Raw genomic sequence first — 24,907 nt, 5'->3', positions numbered from 1 at the left:
CGTCCTCGCTGTGTTCGCTTTCACGTTCGCTATTTTTCTTTTCTTGTAAATGTAATAACGCGTGATGACCTTCCCGGCACTCCTCCGTGCCACAGCGTTTTGCTTTGCATCGAAAACGTCTGTGTTTGCTATTCAGACACTGGAAACATACGTGTGTCTCTTTCGCCCATTCCCATCGTTTTTGAACTGGCATCGCTAATAGCTTTTTACACGTAAACGTCTTATGCTCCGCCCCGCAACAAAAGCATACGTCCTTACTCTCCACCGCCGCGGTGGCGTATACTTTCATCGGTTTGCGTTCGTTACGTTGTGCCGGCTCGTTATACCTACCGATGCTTCGACCGCCTATAGCGAGCCCCGAGGACGCGAAAGTGTGCCTTAGACTCCTATCCGCCTCTCGCATAAGGAAGCGTGATAGTGTCGTAATCTCTGGCTCCGCGTAATTTCCATGGTCTTCCGCGTAATCGCACCAGCGTGACCGCATGTGCGGGCTCAACTTGTCTACTACAGTTCGCGCTAACATCGGGTTTTGCAAGTATCCTCGCTCATCTAGACACGATATTATCGTAACTATATTTTGCAATTTTATCGCGAACTGATTTATTTCGTTGGGCGTGGTCCCTAAACGCGGCAGACGCTTAATGTCCTCTAAAGCGCCGTCTATAATAACCTCCGGTCTTCCAAAACATTGCTCTAATGTCTTTAGTATAACGTCCGGGTCGTTCGCTGTAAACAATAACGCGGATACGGCTTGCCTCGCTTCTCCTTTTAAGCAAGACCTTAAGCGTGCTATATTCTCGCTTGCCGTGAACCTATACTGCGCGTTTGTTTCTACATACGCTGCTTTAAACGGTAGCCATTCGCCCGGGGCCCCGTTAAAGCCTGGCAACTCCATAGCTTGCCTTGACGTCGGTCGATTCCTTGTTAGCTGCTCTAACGTAACCGCGAGTTTTTCTATATCGCTCTGTCGCCGCGGCGACGGTGATCGTTGGTCCCTATGCCTATCCGGTACGCGACGAGACGTCAGCTCACGAATCCCTGTAGTACTCCGCCGTGCCTCTGGCGAGTGGTTCCGCGGCGTCTTCGCCTCTGCTCCTATCGCGGCTCTGGGGATTTCCGGCTCCCCCCGTGGCATACTTCGCTCTAACCAATCGTTCACGCGATGATTAATAATCTCTCCCTCAACGCTTTCCCTATCTGTTTCTTCCCGAATATCGACGACGTCCGCCTCGAGTCGTTTTCGTTCTAAATCGGCCTCGATGCGTAGCTCTTCCCGCCTAAATGCAGCTAGCTTTTCCGCGGTTTCTAACTCTCGCCGTTTGATCCTAGCCGTTACGCTCGCCGACGAGCGTTGTGATCTAACCGATGGCGCCGCGGTGCGCCTAGCTTGCGTTCCTACTATCGTCGCGGGTGTCGTCATCGCGGGTGTCGTCGTGCCTACCCCAACGTGTGTGTCTGGGACTTCAAAGGTGTCGGCCGATGCCGACGCAGGACCTTCGGCGTGTACCCTATTCGCGTCCCCCGTAGTCTGACTGCGCGTTGTTGGCATCTTCTTCGGGCGCTGGTGCCCCCCTACCTGCCTTACTGGCCCTAACAGACCTTCAGGAGGGCTCGGCTCGCACCGAGATATGCTCCTTCAGGGATGGAATATAAGGATAGGAAAGGGAGGGCCTACCCGGCAGAGAGTGCTGGAAAGTACTGGGTGCTCTGTCACCGGCGGGAGTGTCCGGTGCTTTTGGCAGTACCTACAGTCCGGTCCCAATACCGTCCAACACCTTACCGGCGTAGCAGTGCTTTTCGGTTCGACGCCCGTTGCGCCTTTCGACTGAACCGGCAGTGTCACACCACGCACTGCACCACTGTCTTGCAACAGCGTTAAGCTCTGAATTCACAGCCTTTGACACCGTTAGGTGCTGTGAATTAGAGGCGCGGTGAAAACCGCGTTTTTTAATTGAAGCTGGATCACCACGATGCCGCTGACTCGCCGCGCTGACTCGCTGCGCTGGCTTGCTGCGTTGCTCGCTGTGCTGGCTCGCTGCGCTGACTCGTTGCGCCGCTCTGCACTGCAAACGCCTGCCCGTCGCACCGTTGGGTGATCTTGATGTTACTTGGGTCTCTTCGGTCTTCAACCAGGTCTTCTTAACGCTCGTACCGGTTTCTTATTGATCCGGCTTCCGAAGGGCCAACCTCTATGGGGGGCCAATTGGGGATATAATAAAACCCGCCTTTTCTTAATTCAGTGGACTGTATTTCTTCTTAATAACGATGTACAATTTCTTGGTAATAACGACGTACAATTTCTTCTTATTACTATATACAATAGTAGTAGGTACACTGAGCGACGACTGTTGACCGTGAGACTTCTTGCTTCTTGCTTCTTGCTGTTGCTCAAGTGATGAGCTCTTGACTGTGCGGAGTGGTGTGTATTATGCGCAGCAGCAAGGGTCTTCACACACGCGGCCTCCGTTAGGAGGCTGCGTGGGGGATGCTGTTCAGGACGATTCGTCCTCTGCAGCAGGTGTATGGCGCCGCCCGCTAATACGGGCGGGTTACTGGGAGGACGAATCGCCCTGTTTGGGAATAAAAGTGTTAGTTATTTGGGGCACAGTATAAGAGACTGTGCCCGACTTTTTAAACCTTTTCGCATTTTGCGAAGACTCGACCGACCTGTGTTTGGTTTTACGAGCCCGTCTTAGACTTGTGTCTAAGCCGGGGACGGACAGGGAACCCGGGAGCGACACAAAACCGATGGGTGTGATAGGAGGCGCCAATTGCGCGTGGGAGTGGGCGGTGGATTGGCTGGGTACGTTGTGTACCGACTGTGTAGGAGTTATGCAGGGTGAGGCGACAGACGGCGCGATAGGAAGCGCCGTCGCAGGCGAAGCTTGCGTGGGTGGGGGCGTTGTATAGGATTGCGCTATTTGCGCGTGGGAGTAGGTTTGGTAGGAGGGAGTAGTGAGGGGCGCACAGATTGATTATGCGGTCAAAAGTCGTTTCTCTTATACAAAACTATAGGGATTACTCCCGACGGTGGGTAAGACGCCGTACCCCGTAGGCTAGAGGTGCATTTTTACACAGTATACACCCGACGGTGGTAAAAGTGCCGCGTGCGTCTACCGAAATGAATTTACTACGTTATACTTTACATAGACTCGATATAATAATAAAATATAGCAAAATAACAACGTACTATAAACTCTCTAATTACATACAATAATATCACACTAAAACATTATAAAAAGATAATCAAAAACACACTATAAAACGTTACTCTATTCTACAATAAAAACACACGAAGGAACTTTATACATTAAAAAATACTTAAGACATGGTGAAACTATTTACAAGGGGTTGTCGTCCGTAACAATAATATTATTAATTACTAAACCAAGTAGGAAGGTAGATAGATCTTATTAAAACAGAAATAGAGTGATAGTCTAGAAAGTTTATGAAGACTGCATAGGTAAATGCCAAGGTAATTATTTCAAAGGTCGAAAGGAAGTTTCATATTGCTACGGCTATAAGCTTCAATGATTAGAAGCTGAATAAACTATAAATAGAAAACTAATACTTGCATCCACTTTTATAACTTACTCATCAAAAATAGCAACGAGGTAGACACAGTGGAAAATTTTAATAAGAGCAAGATTATTTTAAGTAATAATATGACCATACTAAATGTGCCGCTCAGTTTCATGCGTGAACAAAAGCAAGTCATACCAAAATAACACAAGCATGTGTTACCCCATAATATCATTAAGAATCTATTCAGTAGTTTTCGCGTGAAAGAATAAAAAAAACTTACATTATTGTAGAGCTACAAGTCGATTAAGCTTTAATAAACTTTACCGAAAACTCAAAGCACTGTCTCTTACAGGTCAAGGCAGCAACCCCAAAAATGGATAAAAACGGCTACTTTTCCTACGTCTCATCCACCGCCAAGAAGAAAAAGATCAGCCTGATGCAACCTCGGCCTCCTCGGATGGCTTTTGAAGAAAAGCGACGGCCAGGGGTGGCTGAAAGGGTCCACGATAGTACGGCCGTGAACGCCGTGGAGTGCAGACGTGTGGAGCCTATGTCGCACCGAGCTTTGGCGGACGCGCCACGCGCGCGGTTATACACGCAACTCGAAAGTTATCAGCCAAGATACCATACGATTCGTGAAAATAGTGAAAAACGTGATAGTGAGTGTAAGAAACGAAGGAATGAACAGCGGAAAGGACACCAACAGACAGTCAGGTAGGTTTTGAGTGTTTGTGTTATGAAAATTAGCGACCCGTGGAAAATATATGTCCTCGCTTAATGGTTTATTTTTTTGTAAACGATTATACATAAAACGTAAAAAAGCTCTCCGAGCTTTTTCGTTTTATATTACATGAGTATATTATTGTATCGCTTGTTATGATAAAACGTACACGAAATAAATAAAACAGTGCTCTATAAAAAATAAAAACAAATGTTCCGTTACATAAACATTGCCAAAGTTCTATGGAAAGCTCATGGATATTTTTATAAAATTAACTTTAATAAACGATATCAAATTGAATCTATATTGTTTATAACATTAAATTGTTTCGATTGATATTTAGACACAGAAGATTCTTCTATCCACTATTTCGAAAGCTTTTAAAAGCTTTGTACTCTACATAGAGACGGTCAACTTCATTCATAAAAAGTACGAGTATATTCGTATGAGTTAAACTACTTGTGTACATCAATAGGCAATGCAATTATTTACTTTATGTATAATTAATTGACCCTCTGTTAAAGGTTATATTCTGTCAATCATGGTTGTGACGAGCTTAAATAATGAATTTACCATTTTAAAATGTACGAAAAATAGAGTTTGTGGCAGAAGTTTATTATTTAGGGCGATAGTTTAAATTGTAATAAGTCAGTTGGAGTATGAAGTTTATTTAATTTGAAGTCTATTTTACAATTCAATAGTTAAATCTGGCTTCCGGACAAGTGAAAGCTTAGTATGGGATCAGATCTTGCCGTGTGTTTAAATTATTGTCCTGAAGTATTCATTATTTATTTATCATTTAATCATGTAATAATATGAAAGTAAATAAAAGGTTTTTGTCATTAACGTTGTTTTATGTAAATGAAATTACACACTTGATTTTAGAATACAAAATTGATTAATCTGTTGCGCTTTTCAATTTGCTCTCTGTATGAATATTAATGGTGTTTATGAATAATCGCTGTAAATTTTAATTGAAATCACATGGGGCAATCCCTAGAAGATTTGTTAATTGTGACCTTCTTCATTTGCGATTTGTCTGTGAAAAAGACTGGGTAATTATTTCAAAACCTTAATTATTTTTATATATTTGTCACTGAAATGTCTAGTTCTCTTTAAATGCTAGACCGGTTTTAATAGTTGTTTTTGCGTGTCTTCAATCGAATTCCTGAATGATTTTGATTTACAATTTGAACACGGCATAAGGCACGATCAGCTTGCAACGCAGCTTGTTACTTATAAATATTTATTTACGACCTTTATATCATATTTTAGGTATCTTATATCTATTCGTATTATACCGTTGTTTTATTTTGTAGGTTTCTTCAGACACTGCAGAACCCTAAAAATAGTGATTGTATTCGTCCTGTCGGAAACACGACAATACGTGAGATCTGATATCTCTCCAGAGTCAGGATCTTGTCAGTTTGGTTGCATTAGCTGGAGTGGACTCCCAATGTAGGATACGATATCTAGATGTGAGCATCTTTGACGTTTCGATTGAAAGTTATTTATATACTGATTTTAATGAAGGTTAAATGATAATAAAATTATGTAGAGCTTTTTATTGTTTTACAGTTTAAATGATTTTAAAATGTTTAAAATGTAATTGTGTCGTTAATAGAATTTAAATACAAAATTGTAATTTTAGTATCAACGTCACTCTTTACAAGGGTACGCTATTTTACATTAAAATTTATTCGGTAATTGCCATTGTTGTCCTAATTGTTCATAACTCACGTACATATTTTTGTTACATAATTAATTATTTTAATTGATTGATTTAACACAAGTTACTATACAGTTTGATCCTAGTTTTATAAATTAAAGAAAAATAATATACCTATAAGACGATTCAAAAGCGTTCCTAAAAGAAGTCTACGCTACATTAATGTTTGAGTCGAAGTTTTAATTAATTGACTTGCATAATCTAGGTTATCAAATACGCAAAGTTCGTAACTATATAGAATCCTTAAGAACTCGTATACTGTGTTAAATTAATAATTTCTACCAAACTTAATATTAGCTGCACACTTCAAAGGATAACCACGTAACAGTTTGAGCTTTTACTGGCGGTCCAGTGAGTTTGAAGAAAATTAAAAAACTTTAACATTTCGTGTACTGTATATTGTTTAGTGTACTGTATACTAAAATATTAATACTTTGATCTTTCGCGCTCGTAAAACTCTATTGGTGTAAGTTGTAACTGACGTTGAAGAAACGTGGGGCTTACTTAACTGTATTTAAAAGAACACAAAAATTCACAATTCCCAACAAAATTAATTTTTGCATTTTGCATTTGGTTCATATTATATTAGTTTAACTTTATTGATCCATCGTCCATTTGGTCCTATTTCTAGGTATTAGCTGATGACCACAATTACTTCCACTTTATATTTTTCATCTTTAAAAGTCATAATTTCTATCTTTAAAGTAATCTCGTCACAAAAGCTATCCGCTAGTGTATTTCCCGTCACAGGCGAGCATTTCTGGAGTCTATCTGAAACAAAGAGACAGACAAACATTTATAATTGTTATTGATATTATAAAATAGAGATCGTTTTAAATGCTTTTACCATTATTTTAAAATTGCAAACTTTTATTTATTAACTTAAATTTGGTATATTTCATTCTATAAATAAAATTTAAGTGTGCAGTAATTCGTATTCTTTTTCATTTTAACATTGTAATCATACACTATGTCATTTATTAAATGAAATATACCCCAGTATTTCATACACTCTTAAATCGATTTCACACAACAGATAATTTGGCATCTTTACCATAAATTGAGTTAATAATACGCCACTCTTGGCGCTTTCTTGAGATTTCCAACGATTTTTAAAGGTCCTCTGAATTACCTATGGAAAGTGAGTGTCAAATTACCGCGAGTTAATGTTCTCAGAGATTTATGGGGTTATTTTGAATGTGCAGGTTCGTGATTTATATTTAGCGTTTAGTGATGATTTAATAGTGAATACTTGTATATATGAAGTCCATTAAAGACATTGTTTTTGATTGTTTGTAAGTTCGTAATTTTTATGGGTAAACTAAACAATTCAAAAAATCCTTAACAAGTAGAGTAATAATTTTTATGCAAAGTACATTATTTATGTTAAGACAAGAAGGAATTTTATTTAATTTAAGTGGCAATAGAATTTCAGAAGTCGGTGCATTATTTCCTGACATAAGCGCAGCCATTCAAACAAACTCTTCCCTTTGTTTATTCATTTACTTACCTTGATCGAATCATACCTAACTATTATCTTTAAGTTCGCGTAGGTTACGAACCTAAAATTATATCTTACTATAAATACATCAGCATACAATTATAGTAATAATCCTGTTTAATGTTTAGGCGATTCACACACGGCACCGCGCACCGCGGCGGTTGGCAGTGAATCCCTACGAGGAACGGACCGTTCGACCTCGCGGTCGGGCGGTGTATGTGTGTTTGGTATCAACGGATTTAATAGAAGCCAATGCAACTTGAGAACCGCTTCACCGCCAACCGCGGCGGCACGCGGCACCGTGTGTTAATCGCCTTACTTTGGAAGGTTCGACTTGGCTATTAATAGACTTAAGATATTTTACTAAATTGTGAGATGAGACTAATATCGTATTAAAACATAAAATTGTATTAATTATTATGAATTTTATATTTAACTGTGCCCCGCGGTTTCACCCGCATTGCTCCGTTCCTGTTAGTCTTAGCGTGTTGATATAATATAGCTTAACCTTCCTCGATATATGGGCTATATAAAACCGAAAGAATTTTTCAAATCGGACCAGTAGTTCCTGAGATTAGCGCGTTCAAACAAACAAACAAACAAACTATTCAGCTTTATAATATTAGTATAGATTTTTTGTTTTAATTATTATGAATTTTATATTTAATTTTTTGTTCTTCATATATTACCAACTTTCACATATATGTTCGACAAATCTGCAATGTAATATGAAAATAACAATGTAAAAGATAATATCTTCGTTATTCAAGGAACGATAACACTACAATATAATATAGGTTAAGACAATTCACAGCATCATTTGAAAAATTTAGTTCACGAACTTCCCTTTATTAAAATAAATAGACCGTACATTTAGCACAACAAAAGATGAACCAAACGACAGTTTAAATATGTACGGTACTACAATAGCTTACAAATTATCTTCTTATATATAAAAATGAATCGCAAAATGTGTTGGTAAGCGCATAACTCGAGAACGGCTGAACCGATTTCGATAATTCTTTTTTATTATATTCCTTGAAGTACGAAGATGGTTCTTATGTAGAGAAAACGTAAACATGTACCACGGGCGAAGCCGGGGCGGACCGCTAGTGAATTATAAAACAGTGTGTAATCAAATAGTTGCAAGTTTCATTGCAATGTCACGAGGAAACAAACATAAACGCTTACTCCTGATTAGGTTCATTAAGTAATTTAGAAGTTAAATTGAATGCGAGACTGTACAGGGGTTGAATTTAAATGTTTTATCACTATTTGATTAAATTATTTTGGAACGATTTGTTGAATCTGGCTGCAGAACTACAAATAGTTATTAAAACTTCATTAGAGAAGCTTTGGGGCTGTATTTTAGACTTGAAGAGACGGTTAACGACAGTTTCAGGGTGTGTTATTTAAGACATAGGAATATATTTTTGTAAAGGTAAGGGATATATGTATGTGAAATATGTTTTATGTTTTATCTTAAGCAAAGCTCAATAAACGACAAAAAATGATCCTACTTTTTACACATGCATACATACTACCTGGAACCTTTTAATTTTATAATATTCGAAGCCTAAATAAAACATGATTAAAATTTAATGCACAAAAAAAAAACATTTTTACAACTAGCTTCCCGCCGCAGCTTCGCCCACGTGGTCAAAAGAAATTGCCATGGGAATGAGAAATATCACCGCGGTAAAACTAGCCTACATCTCTCTCTAGCCTTCTAACTATCTTCTATTACAAAAATCATATACAATAACATTCCGTTGCAATGAAAGAAAGACAAACATACAGAATTTTACACTAAATAATAATAGTTAAAAAAAACTAAAAAACACGCTTTTTATAGAAAACCGAACTAAAAAATAGAAATTTTTTATCAAATTAGTGTATTGTCATCGGTCCTCAATAAATCTACAAAGTTTGAACGAAATCTGGCCTTTTAAAGTGGGTCAAAATCGCGCCCAAAGAAGTCGGTTACAAACATACAGGTGAAGCTAATATAAAGCGTGTAAAATAGTAAGGTTAGTAATGTATTCACGTGACATGCTATACATCTGGCGACATCCGCAAATCAACTTACACGTATCGGCACATTAACTAAAGCATTCACTAGTAATTAGGCCACTGGCTTGACTTATATGATTAAGTCAATACTAATTAGGATTAATTATGTTTTTATCGATTGATTGGCCTTTGGAATGTATGCAAATACCAATAAATTGATGTCTGTGCATACTTAATAAAATAGTAAAACTGTATAAGATTGTCCGGGTCTCACGCAAAAACGAATAGACAGATATTGATGAAACTTTTTTAGTTGAATAGCTATATTTAATGTTGAATAATTTAATAGGAATCTACGTGTAAACAAAGTCGCAGTTTCTGATGGAACGTTAATAATTAAAACATACAGAACATACAAAAATCTATTTTTCTTTATGTATCTGTAAGTACCCAAACACCAAACTTCGCCATACATTGTCATTTAGAACAGATATTATACCAGTTTCCTTAGGATATTTTCGTTCAAGGGTTTGATAATTAATGTTGATAGTATGTATGTACATGCAAATCTCGAATCCGATATACCTATCTATAGTGACATAAATATTGGATTTTTGTTCTTTTATCAAGTTTTCCCAGCGCATAATATTATGATGTTATGAATTAAAGAAATGGTTTAAAAGAGTATCCAAGTAGTTAGTTTGAATCGATGCTAAAATAAATTTGATTTTTTTTTAATTGACTGACCGGTTGGCTTGGTTGGTAGTGGCTGCCTTCCAAGCCAGAGGTCGTGGGTTCGATTCCCACCCGGGGCAAATATTTGTGTGATGAACATAGATGTTTGCTCTGTGTTTGGTTGTAATTATCTATATAAGTATTTATTAAAAAATTATATGGGTATGTTTATCAGCCATCTGGTTTCCATAACACAAGCGAAAGCTTAGTATGGGATCAGATTGTGCCGTGTGTGAAAATTGTCCAAAAAAAAAATTGACTAGCCTTTTTTAAATTATTTTTTTTAAGAAAATAATATTTATATTATTCCCCCAGTTAAGATTACCTACCTATAGGAATGAAATACTCTTTAAATTACTCTTTAAATATTCACATATACGTAGTCTTCAACCGATCCAAACAAATACTTAATAATTAAATTGTAAATTCTCTCATTAAGCCAATGTACGTTTATTCGCGTCGTGTTCGAGATTAGCAAGCAAGTTTTATTGGGAGCGACGGAGTTCCCGAACCTACTTACAAACTTTGATCAGTTCAATTCCGTTGACACACGTATTGATTTGAGATTTTACCAAGTTTTCAGTGTTATTTTTTAACATTTTAGGAGGAGGTACATATAGTAGATATATTGCAGCCTAAATACATTAGATTGACGTGGCCGATAGATATTACGAATTCATCTATACTACTATAGTCTATACTAAAGAAAAGAAAAAAATAAGAAAGAATATAATTTTATAATGATACTAGCTTCCGCCCGCGGCTTCTGGTGTTTTGATAAAAGGTAGCCTATGTTCTTTCTCAGGCTCTAAAGATTGTCTGTGCTAAATTTCACCAAAATCGGTTGAGAGGTTTAAGCGGGAAAGCGTAACAGACAGACAGACAGAGTTACTTTCGCATTTATAATATTAATGGGGATTTAAAGCATGTAACAAAAGCGTTCCACAATTTGCATCACTAATTTACATACGCACCGAAAGCATAGGTACATACAACAACCTACAACAAAAGCTTTCTATTTTGCTTGTCTTAACAAAAATCTCGTGTTATAATTTACTTATAAACAAAATAATTCATGACAAAATAGAGAGCTATGAAGCTATGAAGTCATGTGCAATTTTAATGCACAAGCACGAATGCAGCCAGTTTCTAACCTAAATAATTTAGGAGCACCATTAGCTCTGGAGCCTTTGCACGAATTTTGGCTTATTGAAGCTCTATTTGCGGAGATTGCGAAAGTGTTACCTAACTTTGTTAAATAACTTATGTAAACTATGGGTTTATCCTTTGGGTGTACTTTGAATACTTGTGTGATATTTTCTTTGGACTGATTGGCTTGTTTTAATCTTAAAGAATAAAAACACAGCGTCGAGAATTGTGTTGGAATAATCTTTGGCAAGCTAGAGCTTATAAATCAATTGCTGGCGCCCTACCTCTCAGAATAGATGAATATAATGGAGTTAAGGATGTTTTTGTATCTAGGCCTATGTCAGCATATTCCGTTCAATTTCTTTTCACACTTTAGGAATTCTATCACTTACTACAGGCCTTAATCGAGCACACTGGCCAAGTGCGAGCTAGTTGCCACCTTCAAATGTTATTGTCTGTTATAGTAAATTTCCTTTGAGGTCCCATGTCATTTTCAGTCTTCAGTCACATTTCATATCTCATAAGTGTCGTGACAGTACCTTGAATAATTAGTCATCGTCATCAACAAGAGAAGCTTTAATACATCGCAAAATAAATCAATGAAAAAAGACAAAAAGCACAATAATTATCTTTTTTACACGAATTTTTCCCAACACCAAATGGAATCAGTTCGGTACAAAAGGTTGTAGCCAGTAAATAAAACGTAAGCCTTTACATGACAGAATGGCGGAACAATTGCGCAATTAATGGAAAAAGTTGTTATAAAGAGCTGACGTGTACACGCGTTTTGTGTGTTTTTAATTGTTTTAGCTGTTACATGTTGCTTTTGTTTTATTTTTAAACTAGATTTCCGCCCGCGGCTTCGCCCGCGTTTTCAAAGGAAAACCCGCATAGTTCCCGTTCCCGTGGGATTTCCGGGATAAAACCTATCCTATGTGTTAATCCAAGTTACCCTCTATATGTGTGCTAAATTTCATTGTAATCGGTTCAGTAGTTTTTACGTGAAAGAGTAACAAACATCCATACATCCATACATCCATACATCTATACATCCATACATCCATACAAACTTTCGCCTTTATAATAGTATTAAGATTAAGATTAAGATAAGATTAAGATAAGATAAGATTAAGATGAATATAGTTTTTTTTTTAAATAGTATGGATTGATTGTTTAGTATGTTCATAATGTATGTAACATTTATTACGCTATAACAGTAATGTTTATGAATATTGTTTGAAAGCAAGAAATTTTATTTTACAGGAAAGGTGCTTATTATTTTAAAGTTGACAAGGTCGCGTCGAGCCTGGTTAAAAGTACCTAGAAGTTATCAATATGACATTTATCCAGACTCTACCTGCATAAACGATTCCTTCAAAATTCACGAATAAACTGAACAAAGAATTTTATATACGTTTATTTCTGAAAATTAAAAGATGGTTAGGTTTTGTAAAAAGTTTTCAAATATTATTATAGGCACATTACTTAAATCACAAGAAACACCATTTAAAATTCCCTTACAAGTATGCCAACATATTAAACAACTCGCATAATATATTACAGTTGCGTGACTCGATAATATGAGTCGTTAAATTGATCGATCAGATCCAATAATTACGGAGAAAGCTTTGCAATGTGAAATTTCGATCCATCGTACTTGTAGGTATGGGAGATTATTTCTTGATGGTATCAAGAAATGATGATTTGTTTTAAAGGAGAATGGGCAAATTGGGCCTGAAACTTGGGCTAAGACCAATACACACGAAATATTGTTTTTGTGCTAGATCATTACACATACCTTACGAAAAAAATAAAATTAAAAAATAAATCAACCGGGTTCTTGTACAGTCAAGGCAAAAAGTTTTATTTATTTGGCTATTATTTTGCGTACAATAACGGTGTTTTTAATTCGAGTGAAGTAAATATAAATCTAAATGTCAGTGGAGTGACTGAGTTTAACCACAAAAAACGTCTTACTACGTTGAATTATAATAAACACGGTATAGGTACCTGTTACAAAACATAATATTGGTGTATTTCGGTTATTAGAAGGCTTAACATTAGTACGTATTTGTAAGTGAAAGTGAATTGGAGTAACATAAAGATATTATCATTGTCTTATAACAGTTATTTACTGCAAAAAATATTATACACAAAGAAATAAAACTTGATGTGACTGTACAAAAACCCAGTTGATTATTTTTATATATATATTTTTCCCGTTATGTATGTGTTATGATCTATTATAAAAACAATATCTCATGTGTATTGGTCCAACTCAAGGGTTCAGGCCCAACTTCCATAGTAAAATGCCCATTCTCCTTTAGTTCGATATTAATGTATAAAGATTTGGTTGTCTTGGAAGTTGGTTTGTAATTGATAAAATAAAAAAACTAATTAAACGGTTTTGTTTTTTTTACACTCGTAATAAAAAAAAACTATTCCCGAAAGCTGTAATTTTTTTTCTCCATAGTCAACTAGTCAGCTAGTAACTATTATCTGAAGTATCCCTGTAGGCTCCACACAGATATATTATTATGTAATCTTATTATAATTTAAAGATTTATTTTTGGCATAAATGTAGGTAAATGTCGAATTTCAGGCGAGCAATCTTATGGTTGGTTTAACTCTTATCTCAGGCAGACTCTCGTCTCAATACATCTGACCTTGTTTATTTACTAAAGTGGGCCATGAACGGCGGAAAAGGATAAAAGAAAAAAAATATATTACACAGTACTTAGGTATAACAGAGAGCTTAAACGTTTAGGTATAGTGATTAACTATAACCGAATATCTAATACGGTATTATCTATACTTAATAATATTATAAAGCTGAAGAGTTTGTTTGTTTGAACGCGCTAATCTCAGGAACTACTTGTCCGATTTGAAAAATTCTTTCAGTGTTAGATAGCCCATTCATTTAGGAATGCTATTGCTATAGATACGAGCGACCAACAGGAGCGGAGCCACGCGTGTGACGACGCGGAGCTCAGCTAGTAATAAGTTAAAATTAATTAATATCAATATTTATTTTACGAATAATTTGACGTACTCCAAAATCCATTAACCGAAAATCAAATCGCACAATCCAACAAAATCATTTCATTATCATTACATAAAAGCAAAAATCAATTAATGATATTACATTCACGTAAACATAATGATATTGGTGATATTATAAAAATTAAAAACCTCATTATTTCGCGTGCATCCCAACGCATCTATTTTAAACCAGACGGAAAGCATAATGAGTGTAAAATCAGGATGCATAATGAAAATGAAGTTGTATTGTCTTTGTATAGACAAGGACATATACTGAATAGTTATGGAACTAGGTTTAGGCTTTTGATCCTGTTGCTCTAGATTTCAACTGTTAAATAAGAAGTCACGTGATAGATTCTGCTAATGCAATGGGACCAATTGTATGAATTATACTTACATACGTAAAGGACCATGTCATCATCTTCATAGTGAGTAAGTTAAGGAAGGCACGATACTAGAAAATATGCGCAGGATCAACACGTTTCGATGCTTGTTGATATATATTATATATATACAAATAGATAAATGTTGATATATACAAATAGCTGTAAGGAATCTATGTATGTAAAAATAAAAAAAAAAATAATTAAAATGTGGGAAACTAAACATGCAATCACACAGTATTTTAATTATTGTTAACTTAATTAAACTGCATTTCTATGAAGATACAGTAGGTATAACTAGGTGGAGAAAATGTACCATGCAAATCCTATACTGATTTTTATGAACATTGATTCATCTCATTCGCCAAAACATGAATTGAACGAGTGTAAAAATCCTTTGATCATGAGTCTTGATACTTGAACCAAGGTGCGGTTGAAATTATTAAGATTATTCGCCTACATAGGTAGTGGAAGCAAATTGGCATACATCTTGACTCATACGTCTCAAATATCTTACCGACGTTCGTTTGAAGCATTTTGAAGGCACAATTTGGCGGGAGATCAAATTTTAATAAAGAGAAACCGCGAGGCGGAGCAATACGCGACAGACATCAAAAGCAAGTAATGAAAGTGCTCTGTCGGTAAATTAAAAATATTTTCAAATTGCACACGCTAACATTGTTTCATGTTTCAGTTTTAATTTTTGTTTGTCAGTAATTAATATGAACTGATTTTATGTGACTCCTGGATTACTGGTTTCATGTAAATATTATGTTTTAATTGAGAGCGGATTCGTTATTGTTTAATTAAATTTTGTTGATCGTTGTGGTTTAACATATTTTTGTTTAACTATCATTTGTTCGTGGGATTGCTCTTGCAAAAGTGTGGTATTCTTTGATGAGGTAAAATTACCTCAGTAACTTTAAAAGTATTCAACGTCTCTAGACTCTGGAGGATTACTCAAATAATTAATTTTTATTTATTGTACTAAAGAAATTTAAGTTTCAATTCCAACAGTAGGTACTTAATATTCTTAAAGGTCAAAGTCTACAAAGGTTAAAGGTAAATCCAAAACGTGTATCAACATCCTCTTTATTATCTTATAAAGTGGATGACAAAAGATACTCGTTCAATGAATATAAAAGTTAATTTAAACATCCCCGAGTTACTTAACCTTGAGGCCAAACTCATTTAACTTACTACAAATCGTTTATCATTCTCTTGGAAAATATTATATAAAGAAAAACTGTTTTAAATAATATTTTGTTACGACGAACAATACTTATACATCACTTCATAGTATAAAACAGTCGCTTTCTCTGTCCCTATAATAAATATATGCTTAAATCTTTAAGACTACGCAACGTATTTTCATGCGATTTTTTAATAGATAAAGTGATTCAAAGGTTTTAGTATAATATTTTGGGCAAAGCGGGCGAAGTCGGGGGCGGACAGCTAGTATAATATAACTAAGTACTATATCTTATAAATAAAATGGAGGAAATGTGCTAAAAATGACTCTGTCGGTAGGATACAGAAGGCTGATCAGTGATTACCTACATGTATGTAAAGAAAATCGATCAGGGAAACAGATGCATCAAATGCATGTGCCCCATACCACATAAGGGGACACGGCATTTTTTTTAAACTTATTATAATATGCCGCTATAGGAATCCTTATTACATTAAATAAAGAATAATCTGTTCTATGTAATCTATAAAAAGCAGTTTTACCAGCTAACATAATAAAGTACACGATAAGAGTAAAGAGCATCGACTGAAACTTTACTTGTTGGCTCTAAAGCCCTCTTATTAAACTCGAGCTCTAAGAAATTTGCAATTAAATGCATTGCCAGTCGCGTACTTTCGATAATACGGTTTTTCTAACTAGATAAATGGTTATATTTAACGCTACTTTCAAGAATTACACTTACCTTTAAATTGCACGGAATTTAATTAAAAACATGGAAAATCCTTATATAGTTGTACCAACCGTGTGAATAGAAAAAAAAATATACACACGTAAGAAGTGAAACTTATTTATGACCTTATTTTTAAAAAAATAATTTACTATATGCAACTTTACAGAAATCGACGTATTTCACGCGTGGTAGGGATAAGAAAAAGATGGCGCGTAACGGAAAAATGTCACGCGTAACGAAAAAAATGTTACACTAAATTGTTTTCCAACCCCGATAAAGAAGTTTCACTTCAAAAATATACCGGCTGAATTGAGAATCTCCTCCTTTTTTTGAAGTCGGTTAAAAAGTCTCGGAAAGGAAAGTTTCGAAGTCGGATTTGTAGAAAATTTTACCAAAAATTTAGCGCCCATACTTTTTATACTTCATGGATTGATTCTTTACTTAAAAATAAAAATGTTCGAGTTGTTATTCTTATTTCATTCCATAATATGTCCCTTTCAGCATATTGTGTTCTCTAAAATTATTATTTGATTTCACTCATCTGTAATTTAATCCGAACGTTCCGAACGAATCATTCACTTTATGACTCAGAAGACCGTCTCGGTCGTAACCAGCCAAACGTCTGCGTATCTCTGAAATCGAATATTCTGGAATATAATTAAATTACGAACGATTGTTTAAAAAAAGGACGATATTTCCCGCCAGGACTGAATTAAAAAAAAAAATTTCGGTGCGTGTGTTGTAACCTAAAAAAATACGCAATAAAATTAAATTTTTAAAATTAATCAGGTGGGTAATAAACAGACAGTATTTTTTAAGAGATAATATCGTTTTTAGATTAAAAATTGAAGAATGAAATGTAAATGTTGCCAGCATTCGCGGGCGTTTTTTTATTTAATTATGTGCCAGCATGCCAAAAAAAGTTTGAATTTCTAACAACGCTATCAAATCAATTTAGCAGCAGTATTAAACATTTTTATAAATGAACAATTCTACGAGTGCTATCAATATTTTGTAGTGCGGGCAGCGGGTGGCTTATAATGGAATATTAAATTGATGGAAAACCGTTCGCTGGGGAATCGTTTTGAGTGATAGCCTCCCGAAACCATTCTATTTAGCTTTATTACGTGTTTTCGAAGGTTATTATTTTTTGCCGCCAGTTTTAATGGGCGAATTTTGTGCGTAAGAAATTGTTGGCAATATAATATTATGGTCGTACAAGTGATGTGAATATCAATTTTATTTATTGTACGTTTGTTTTCATCTATTATTTTTGCATAAAGCATAATATAAAAATCATTCAAATAACCTTCACTATAAAGTATAGCATTTATTAATAAACATAAGGAATAACGTACGCGGAATAGAAAAAGTGCTGCGACACTAAATTCGTGTTTACGCCCAATAAAACTGATTTCTGTGAAATTATACGGATTTCCTCACTGCTACCAGGACTACATAAAACTTATGAAGTACAATCGCAAGGAAACACAATAAATCACGAAAGAGGTCGAATATGCTCCATTGGGACCAGAACTTTCCAAATGTTCTTGCTTTTTTCTGCCACAAATATGTTTTATACAGTTTTGTTCTTCTGTTTAAGTGCGTATTTGTCGGTTATGAATGTAGGTTATTTAAAAATTTATGAATATTTTTTAATGAGTATTTTTATATTTTGTTATTCGTTAGTGATCTTTTTATCTAATTATTGATAGTTTTAAAGATGTAGATTGTTTTTAAGAAGGGGGGCGCTAATTACCTACAATATTATTATATATTCAATTAATAGAAGGTACAAAAAATATAGTTTACCTGACATCTATAGGATTTTTAAAGTGAGTATCGAATGGCTAATAATTAACATTTCCAGGAATATCCAAAAAGACTGAATATGGAAGTCTCCTGAAAATAGTAAAAAAGTAAAAGTAAAAAATATATACTCAAAAATCAAGCCTACAATGTCGTTGAACTTATGACAATTGACAATAAGGCTGTTAACACAGTAAATAGAGTATACATTATTTGAACCAAGATGCCCACACTAGACTCGTGGCCTGTATTGTGAGCATCGAACTGAAAAATAAATCAAAACTTTCCTTATTCAAGCCACTTTACCTACTAACGTCACCTTAAATTCGCATAATTATCTGATAACACTACACTTGCACTACACTACACATCCATCAAACATAGTCAAGTTGTAATCTACCTTCACCTCAATAGCTAGCAATTAACGCCAGCCAGTTCGCGTAACGACAGATGTTTTCGAGTTTTACCACTTTTTACCGTTTTTACCGTCGATAAATCTGCGAATTGCCCACGGCGATGACTTTTTGCGAACAATATTTCACGGCGCGCGTTTCGTTTATGATGCGTTTTGATTAATATGTCTGTTATTGAGTTAAGGGAAAATGAGAAGTTTTCAATCTGATTACTATTGATAAATTGATTTATTTATTGTTTTGTGAAAAATAATATTAACAAGGCGTGAAATTATATAAATGATTGAAAATTGATTGTGCGAGTTTTCTGAGGCCTTTTACATTTAAAATAGAATTTGAGAAATAGTAAAGAGATAACTGACCGAATAGTAGAGTAAAATATTACATAATTCACTAGTGAAAAACTTATCGCGATAGTGCTAAATATAAAATAAGTATGTAATTATAAGTTTAGTTCGAGAAGATAATTTTTGACTAGAATGTAAATTGAAGTCATTATACATATAAAATTATAATAACGATAATTGAAAACATGAATAGAAAAAGCTCAGGCTTGATTTATAGATATTTCAATAACACTTGAAATATAATGACAAATGGTCCAGAAATATATAGCCGAGAAAGTTTAATTCAAGAAAGTTCAAGTTCAGAGATATATAAGTTCACAACGTATTGCTGTGGAGGTAATTTGTCTGGGAACAATGAGGTATTTTTCGCTTAATGCTAAAGGCATAGGTAGGTAGGCACATGGTAAGCGGCTTTGCTTGTTCATGTGTAGTAAGGGGTATAAGCGGTGGCGATTTTGTAAAAATACTATACTATAATTCTTTGATACGTAATTTGTGCAATAAAATGCAAAGCAAATGTTATATTTAGTTATGTTTTAAATTTATAATTTTTTGCTCCTGATATTTGGTGTAAAGGTGCACTGAATTTCACCAATGTGATGACGACGTCACTTCAAACTTTCTGGTAATTTTAACTTTCACCGCCTTAATTATTTAACCTTAATACATCTATTATCTAGCTAGCGATTTACATAAACTGACCCCTAACAGGAACCAAAATTCTTGATTAGTGTGAAACACAACATGAGTATAAATGTAAACAAATTACAGAATTTTATGGCTTTAATTGATAACTTCTACTGTGAACACAGTGCCGGACTGATGATTTTTGTTGTTTAGTATTGCTTAAAATATTTTATTTCACTTACACTACCTTTTTGTTGTTAGCTTTTTCATAAAATGTCCTTTTAACATATACAATAATAATAAAAGACCAAATCGCGAACATCTTATAACTCGCACCACAAAACTGCAAGGAGCTTACAGAGTCGCGATGGTATCTCAATCTAATGATCTATTGTGGGCGATAGGCATCGAGACACATCCATCCATACACGCTTGACCCACTGCCATTTGCATATGACAACTTTTATTAATTGCACGGCTCCCAGAGGCACAATAGAGTTCAGTAATGTATGGTTAGTGTGATTTGGTACTGAACATATTCTTTATGTTTTTACATGGGCGGTGAGATGGTCTGATGGTGTACCTAATATTGTTTTAAATTATAGAAGAGGAAAGGAACTCTGTCTGTCTGTATTGCTGAATAAGTGATAAGGGCATAATAGCCTTTCCTTAATTAAAAATTGGTTACCTACTGAGTCAATGAACTTAAAACTTTTATTATTTTTATTTATTGGCTCTATACATATACATGAAACGTATTGAACATACATTAAACAAAATGATTATAGAACTTTTTTATGAACAATAGCTTTCTATATTGTACACAATAGAATTCTAAACTAAATTGTCTTTGCACACCTCTGCTTCTAAGTACGTGTGTCGCTTTGTCATCAACTACAGCCATAAAGTTATGATTAAAAGTAAGAATAAACAAATATAAACCTTATCACATAGAACATAGAAGTCCTATTCCCGACTCGAAGGATCTATTTATCATTCATACTTCATCTTCACAAAATATAAATTCGAAATAAGCTATAAAATATTTATTCGAGAACAGAATCTCTTAAAGTTATTTGCAATAAACTTTTAATATTTGAGAATTTATCCAACGAAATTCTGTTATAAAATAACAAGATTCAAAAATGCATCTCGCGTCTTGAAAAGGATTTTAGAAATAACAACAGATTGTATGATACGGGGATACCTAAATGTTTTGAACATTGCTTTTATTATATCCATACCAAAATGTGAATATTTGTGAAGATAAGTGAATGAGAGATATTTTGGATTAAATATTTTCATATCAACAATGAAAGAGAATTTCACTATGTAAGAGATAATTCTACATTTTTGAACTTTTACTCGTAGCCTATGTGTTGCTGCAGCCTATATCATAATATAATATATGAGTTAGGTACTAGCATTCCGCCCGCGGCTTCGCCCGCGTTTTCAAAGAAAATCCCGCATAGTTCCCGTTTTCGTGGGATTTCCGGGATGAAATCTATCCTATGTGTTAATCCAAGTTACCCTCTATATGTGTGCTAAATTTCATTGTAATCGGTTCAGTAGAATTTGCGTGAAAAAGAAACAAACACACACACACATCCATCCTCACAAACTTTCGTATTTGGAAAATAATTAAATTCTTTCCTGCTTGTAAACAAAAGGTACTAGTCCGGGATACATCGCCCATTTTTGAAAGTGATTACTATCAAGCTAATTTTTCGTGAGTAGCTTTATTTTGATGAGATGCCCAATAATTTCATGTACGAAACTCTCGATTGTGGTAGCTACCAGAGGAAACAAGGATAAAATATTTTGATTTGATGGTTCTCAAATATTAATTACTAACTGAATGTTTTTTTTTGTTCAATCTAAAGATAATTATCTAAATTATTCGAAAAAATATTTGTCCTACAAAATGTATGGTTTGATCAAAGAGTCCCCCTTTCCAATGTGTATCGATAACGAAGTCATCATAAATGATTACTAACCAGCTGATTTTTTTATATTCACTTATTTAATACTTATATATAATTCAACAGACATATTGTCCTACAAATTGCGTAATAAATATTTGAGAACCGTCAAATCAAAATTTTTTATCCTTGTTACCTCTGTAAGCTACCACAATCGAGAGTTTCGTACATGAAATTATTGGGCATCTCATCAAAATAAAGCTACTCACGAAAAATTTGCTTGATAGTAATCACTTGCAAAAATGGGCGATGTATCCCGGACTATACTTGCCAGACGTGAAAAATTATGTAAATTGTGTTCAATTATGTATCTGTATCTTAATTCACCTAGCCTTCCGTCATATTATCCGTGCGAAGGTAGTTCCACTGCTACCTCATAAATAAGCAAGAGACTGTGTCTTGTGGTGAACCGGGTAGACCAAGAGCTGGGGAAGTTTTTATATTCATTAATTAATTATGATAATTAATGTGATGTTGTGTAAAATTTACGTTTGTTATTGAAATAGTTGTATGTTTTAGTTTTATTTGAGTAATTGAGGTTTATCGATACTTTTAACGCTAAATCGATTTGTTTTACTAAATTCTTTAACCGTCGTAAGTTTGTTCCATAACGTAAAGTTTCTGGAACGTCGTCTTTTATTGTCTCTGTTCATTGTTCTTTAACGAGTTTTACCAAACTTCTAACCAAGTTAAATGTCACATTTGATATGATAGCAGATGTACATTGGCAAATGTTTTTGAATATATATTTAGTATGGTTGGATACATAGTCTCAAATGGATATTCAAATTCATTGAACAATCGATTCACAACTTTGCGTGAAATAGAGGAAGATTTTATCCTTTGTTAAAATATATAGCAGTTCAAAAACACTTATGGGTATTGACATTTTTGGATTATATCTTAAATGTCAGTAGTTTTGTGTCCTTTGAAATTAATAAGATATCTTAGATTATTTACAATTTAGATAAAGTTTATTTATGTATCAATGAACATGTAGTTTCCGAGTTCAGCTATTTGAACCAACCAAACAATATTTTCAGCTTTACAATATAAGTATTTCTAAATTCATATAATTGTTTTCTCATCTACATCCACCCCCATCTCTTAAACTAGAACGCAGGCAGTGAGGCGGTTAATTCAGTCAAACACTCGAGTATTCGCGACGTCCTCAGGCGATGTACACCCTTTGTAATATTTGAACTCTACCCCCTTGTAATAAGGGCGCGTCGCGATTAGATGTTAATGCTCCTAGTCGTGAAACGCAATGAAATTCCGACTGAGTTATGAATATGTAATGTTTATAATTAACCCGATCTGGCGGTTGCTTAGGTTAGAAAAAGTTTAAATTATTTAATATTATATCAGCTTACATGTTCGTATGGAGTTTACATGGTTAGGGAGTATAATGAGCATTATAGATTATAACAAGTTTGATTTTGAAAAGTTTAAAATAAACTTAGATGTGTCCCACTATTTTCCACGCGTTCGCTCTTACTTGTCATATTTTATAAATTTATAAAGAATAGAAAAAATTCGATCACGAGGCGGGACTCGAACCCGCATCCTTCGCGCCATTCCGGGGCGGATGCCTTACCAACTCAGCTTCTTATCAACTCAGCTTTATAAATTTATATTTATAAAGCATTTGAATTGTCATATTTTGTCAATTCGAATCAGTCATTAAATCAGGCATTATTTATAAAATTAGCGCAATTTACAAATAAACAGCATTATAATATTATGGTCCGAGTGGCAGGGAGCCGCTGGATGCAGGCCGCCGGTGACCGGTCCTACTGGGAAGAACTTTGTCCAGCAGTGGACGTCCCACGGCTGATACAACAACAACATAATATTATGATAGTTCAACAACTGCAAAAAGGTTTAAGAATTGGTTCCCAATCCATAGCATTTAATCCTTGGCTCAGTTATTTTACCAGAAAGCTCAAATTATATTATTAAAATATAAAAAAGCTAATCTCTATGTGGGATTTCAGCGTACCTAACCTGTATTCCCGCCCACTACTTCAGGCAAGTTAGAGGTAATATTATATTAAAATTAATCTATGAATATTTTAGCTGGCCTATTTCACCAAATTTCTTTAAAATAATTAGGAATTTTAATGAAAATAGGCCAGCATAACTAAAATAAGTGAGAGAAACTTCGGAGCTGAATCTATTCAAATTGAAATGCTCTGCGCTGTGTGAACTCAGGGTAATGTTAATCCGAATTTCAAGTTAATGAAAGCCTTTTTAATATTTATCTTGTATATAAGTTTGTTCTTTTGGTTCAGTGCGTTCTGTAGTAGCGTTATATTCACACTTGTAGAGTTTGGTTCCGGGTGGCGACAGAAATAATTTAGTGAATAGATAAGAGTGCGAATATTTCTAATGTTTTTTCTTTTCCGATTGCTGTCTTATCTTATAATCCCATCGCCAATATTTTTTCCTTTTAATGAATTTTAAAGCTTATAATATTACTAAGCAAATAATGTGTGTAATAATGTGTGTAATGAAGTGTCAAATAAATAAATAAATAAAATAAGCAAATTGATTTTGATTTGGAAAATAATTCAATTAATTATACCATACAACTTCTTTTGAAGTGATAGTAAGGCGTAAATTGATTATAATATTGTAGTGAAATAAAACTTAAAATCGGAATCGGACGGAAGATGAGTCTAGTTAGTTAGGTACTAGCAGAGTAGGAGATAAAAGCATTGATCGTAAGACGAAATTCGAACCAGAGTCTTTCTTTTTCCGAAGACTACGAATTGTTTTCCTTCAAATAATAAAACACAATAGTAGAACCAAATACAAAAATATAAAATTAAATTCGCTATATTTCAATTAAAACAAAATCTAGTTTTATTTACACACAGCATCCAATCTTGAAGATGACTGAAACTATTCCCAACAACTCATCTATATTTGCTCGCATTCACTGAAAACTAATTTATGTTTCACCTCGAGCTCAGCTAATATTTGTTAGTCCAAAATTTCACCAAC

General features: G+C 34.6%; 1 protein-coding gene across 1 annotated transcript in view; it reads left to right on the top strand.

The window, feature by feature from the left end:
- LOC149908754 (kinesin-like protein CG14535) overlaps window positions 1-24,907 on the top strand; it is a 303,719-nt gene that overhangs the window by 110,411 nt on the left and 168,401 nt on the right. Inside the window, exon 4 of the mRNA XM_090120333.1 lies at window positions 3,878-4,239. Coding sequence (XP_089976459.1) covers window positions 3,878-4,239 — 362 coding nt within the window. The remainder of the gene's footprint in view (window positions 1-3,877; window positions 4,240-24,907) is intronic.

This window comes from Colias eurytheme, chromosome 4 (genome assembly GCF_061535395.1).
Source record: "Colias eurytheme isolate Ceu_HAF_F1 chromosome 4, ilColEury1 Martin Lab GWU primary, whole genome shotgun sequence".
Lineage (NCBI taxonomy): Eukaryota > Metazoa > Arthropoda > Insecta > Lepidoptera > Pieridae > Colias > Colias eurytheme.
Note: the sequence above shows the minus strand (reverse complement) of the source record. Positions and strands in the feature narration are given on the sequence as shown.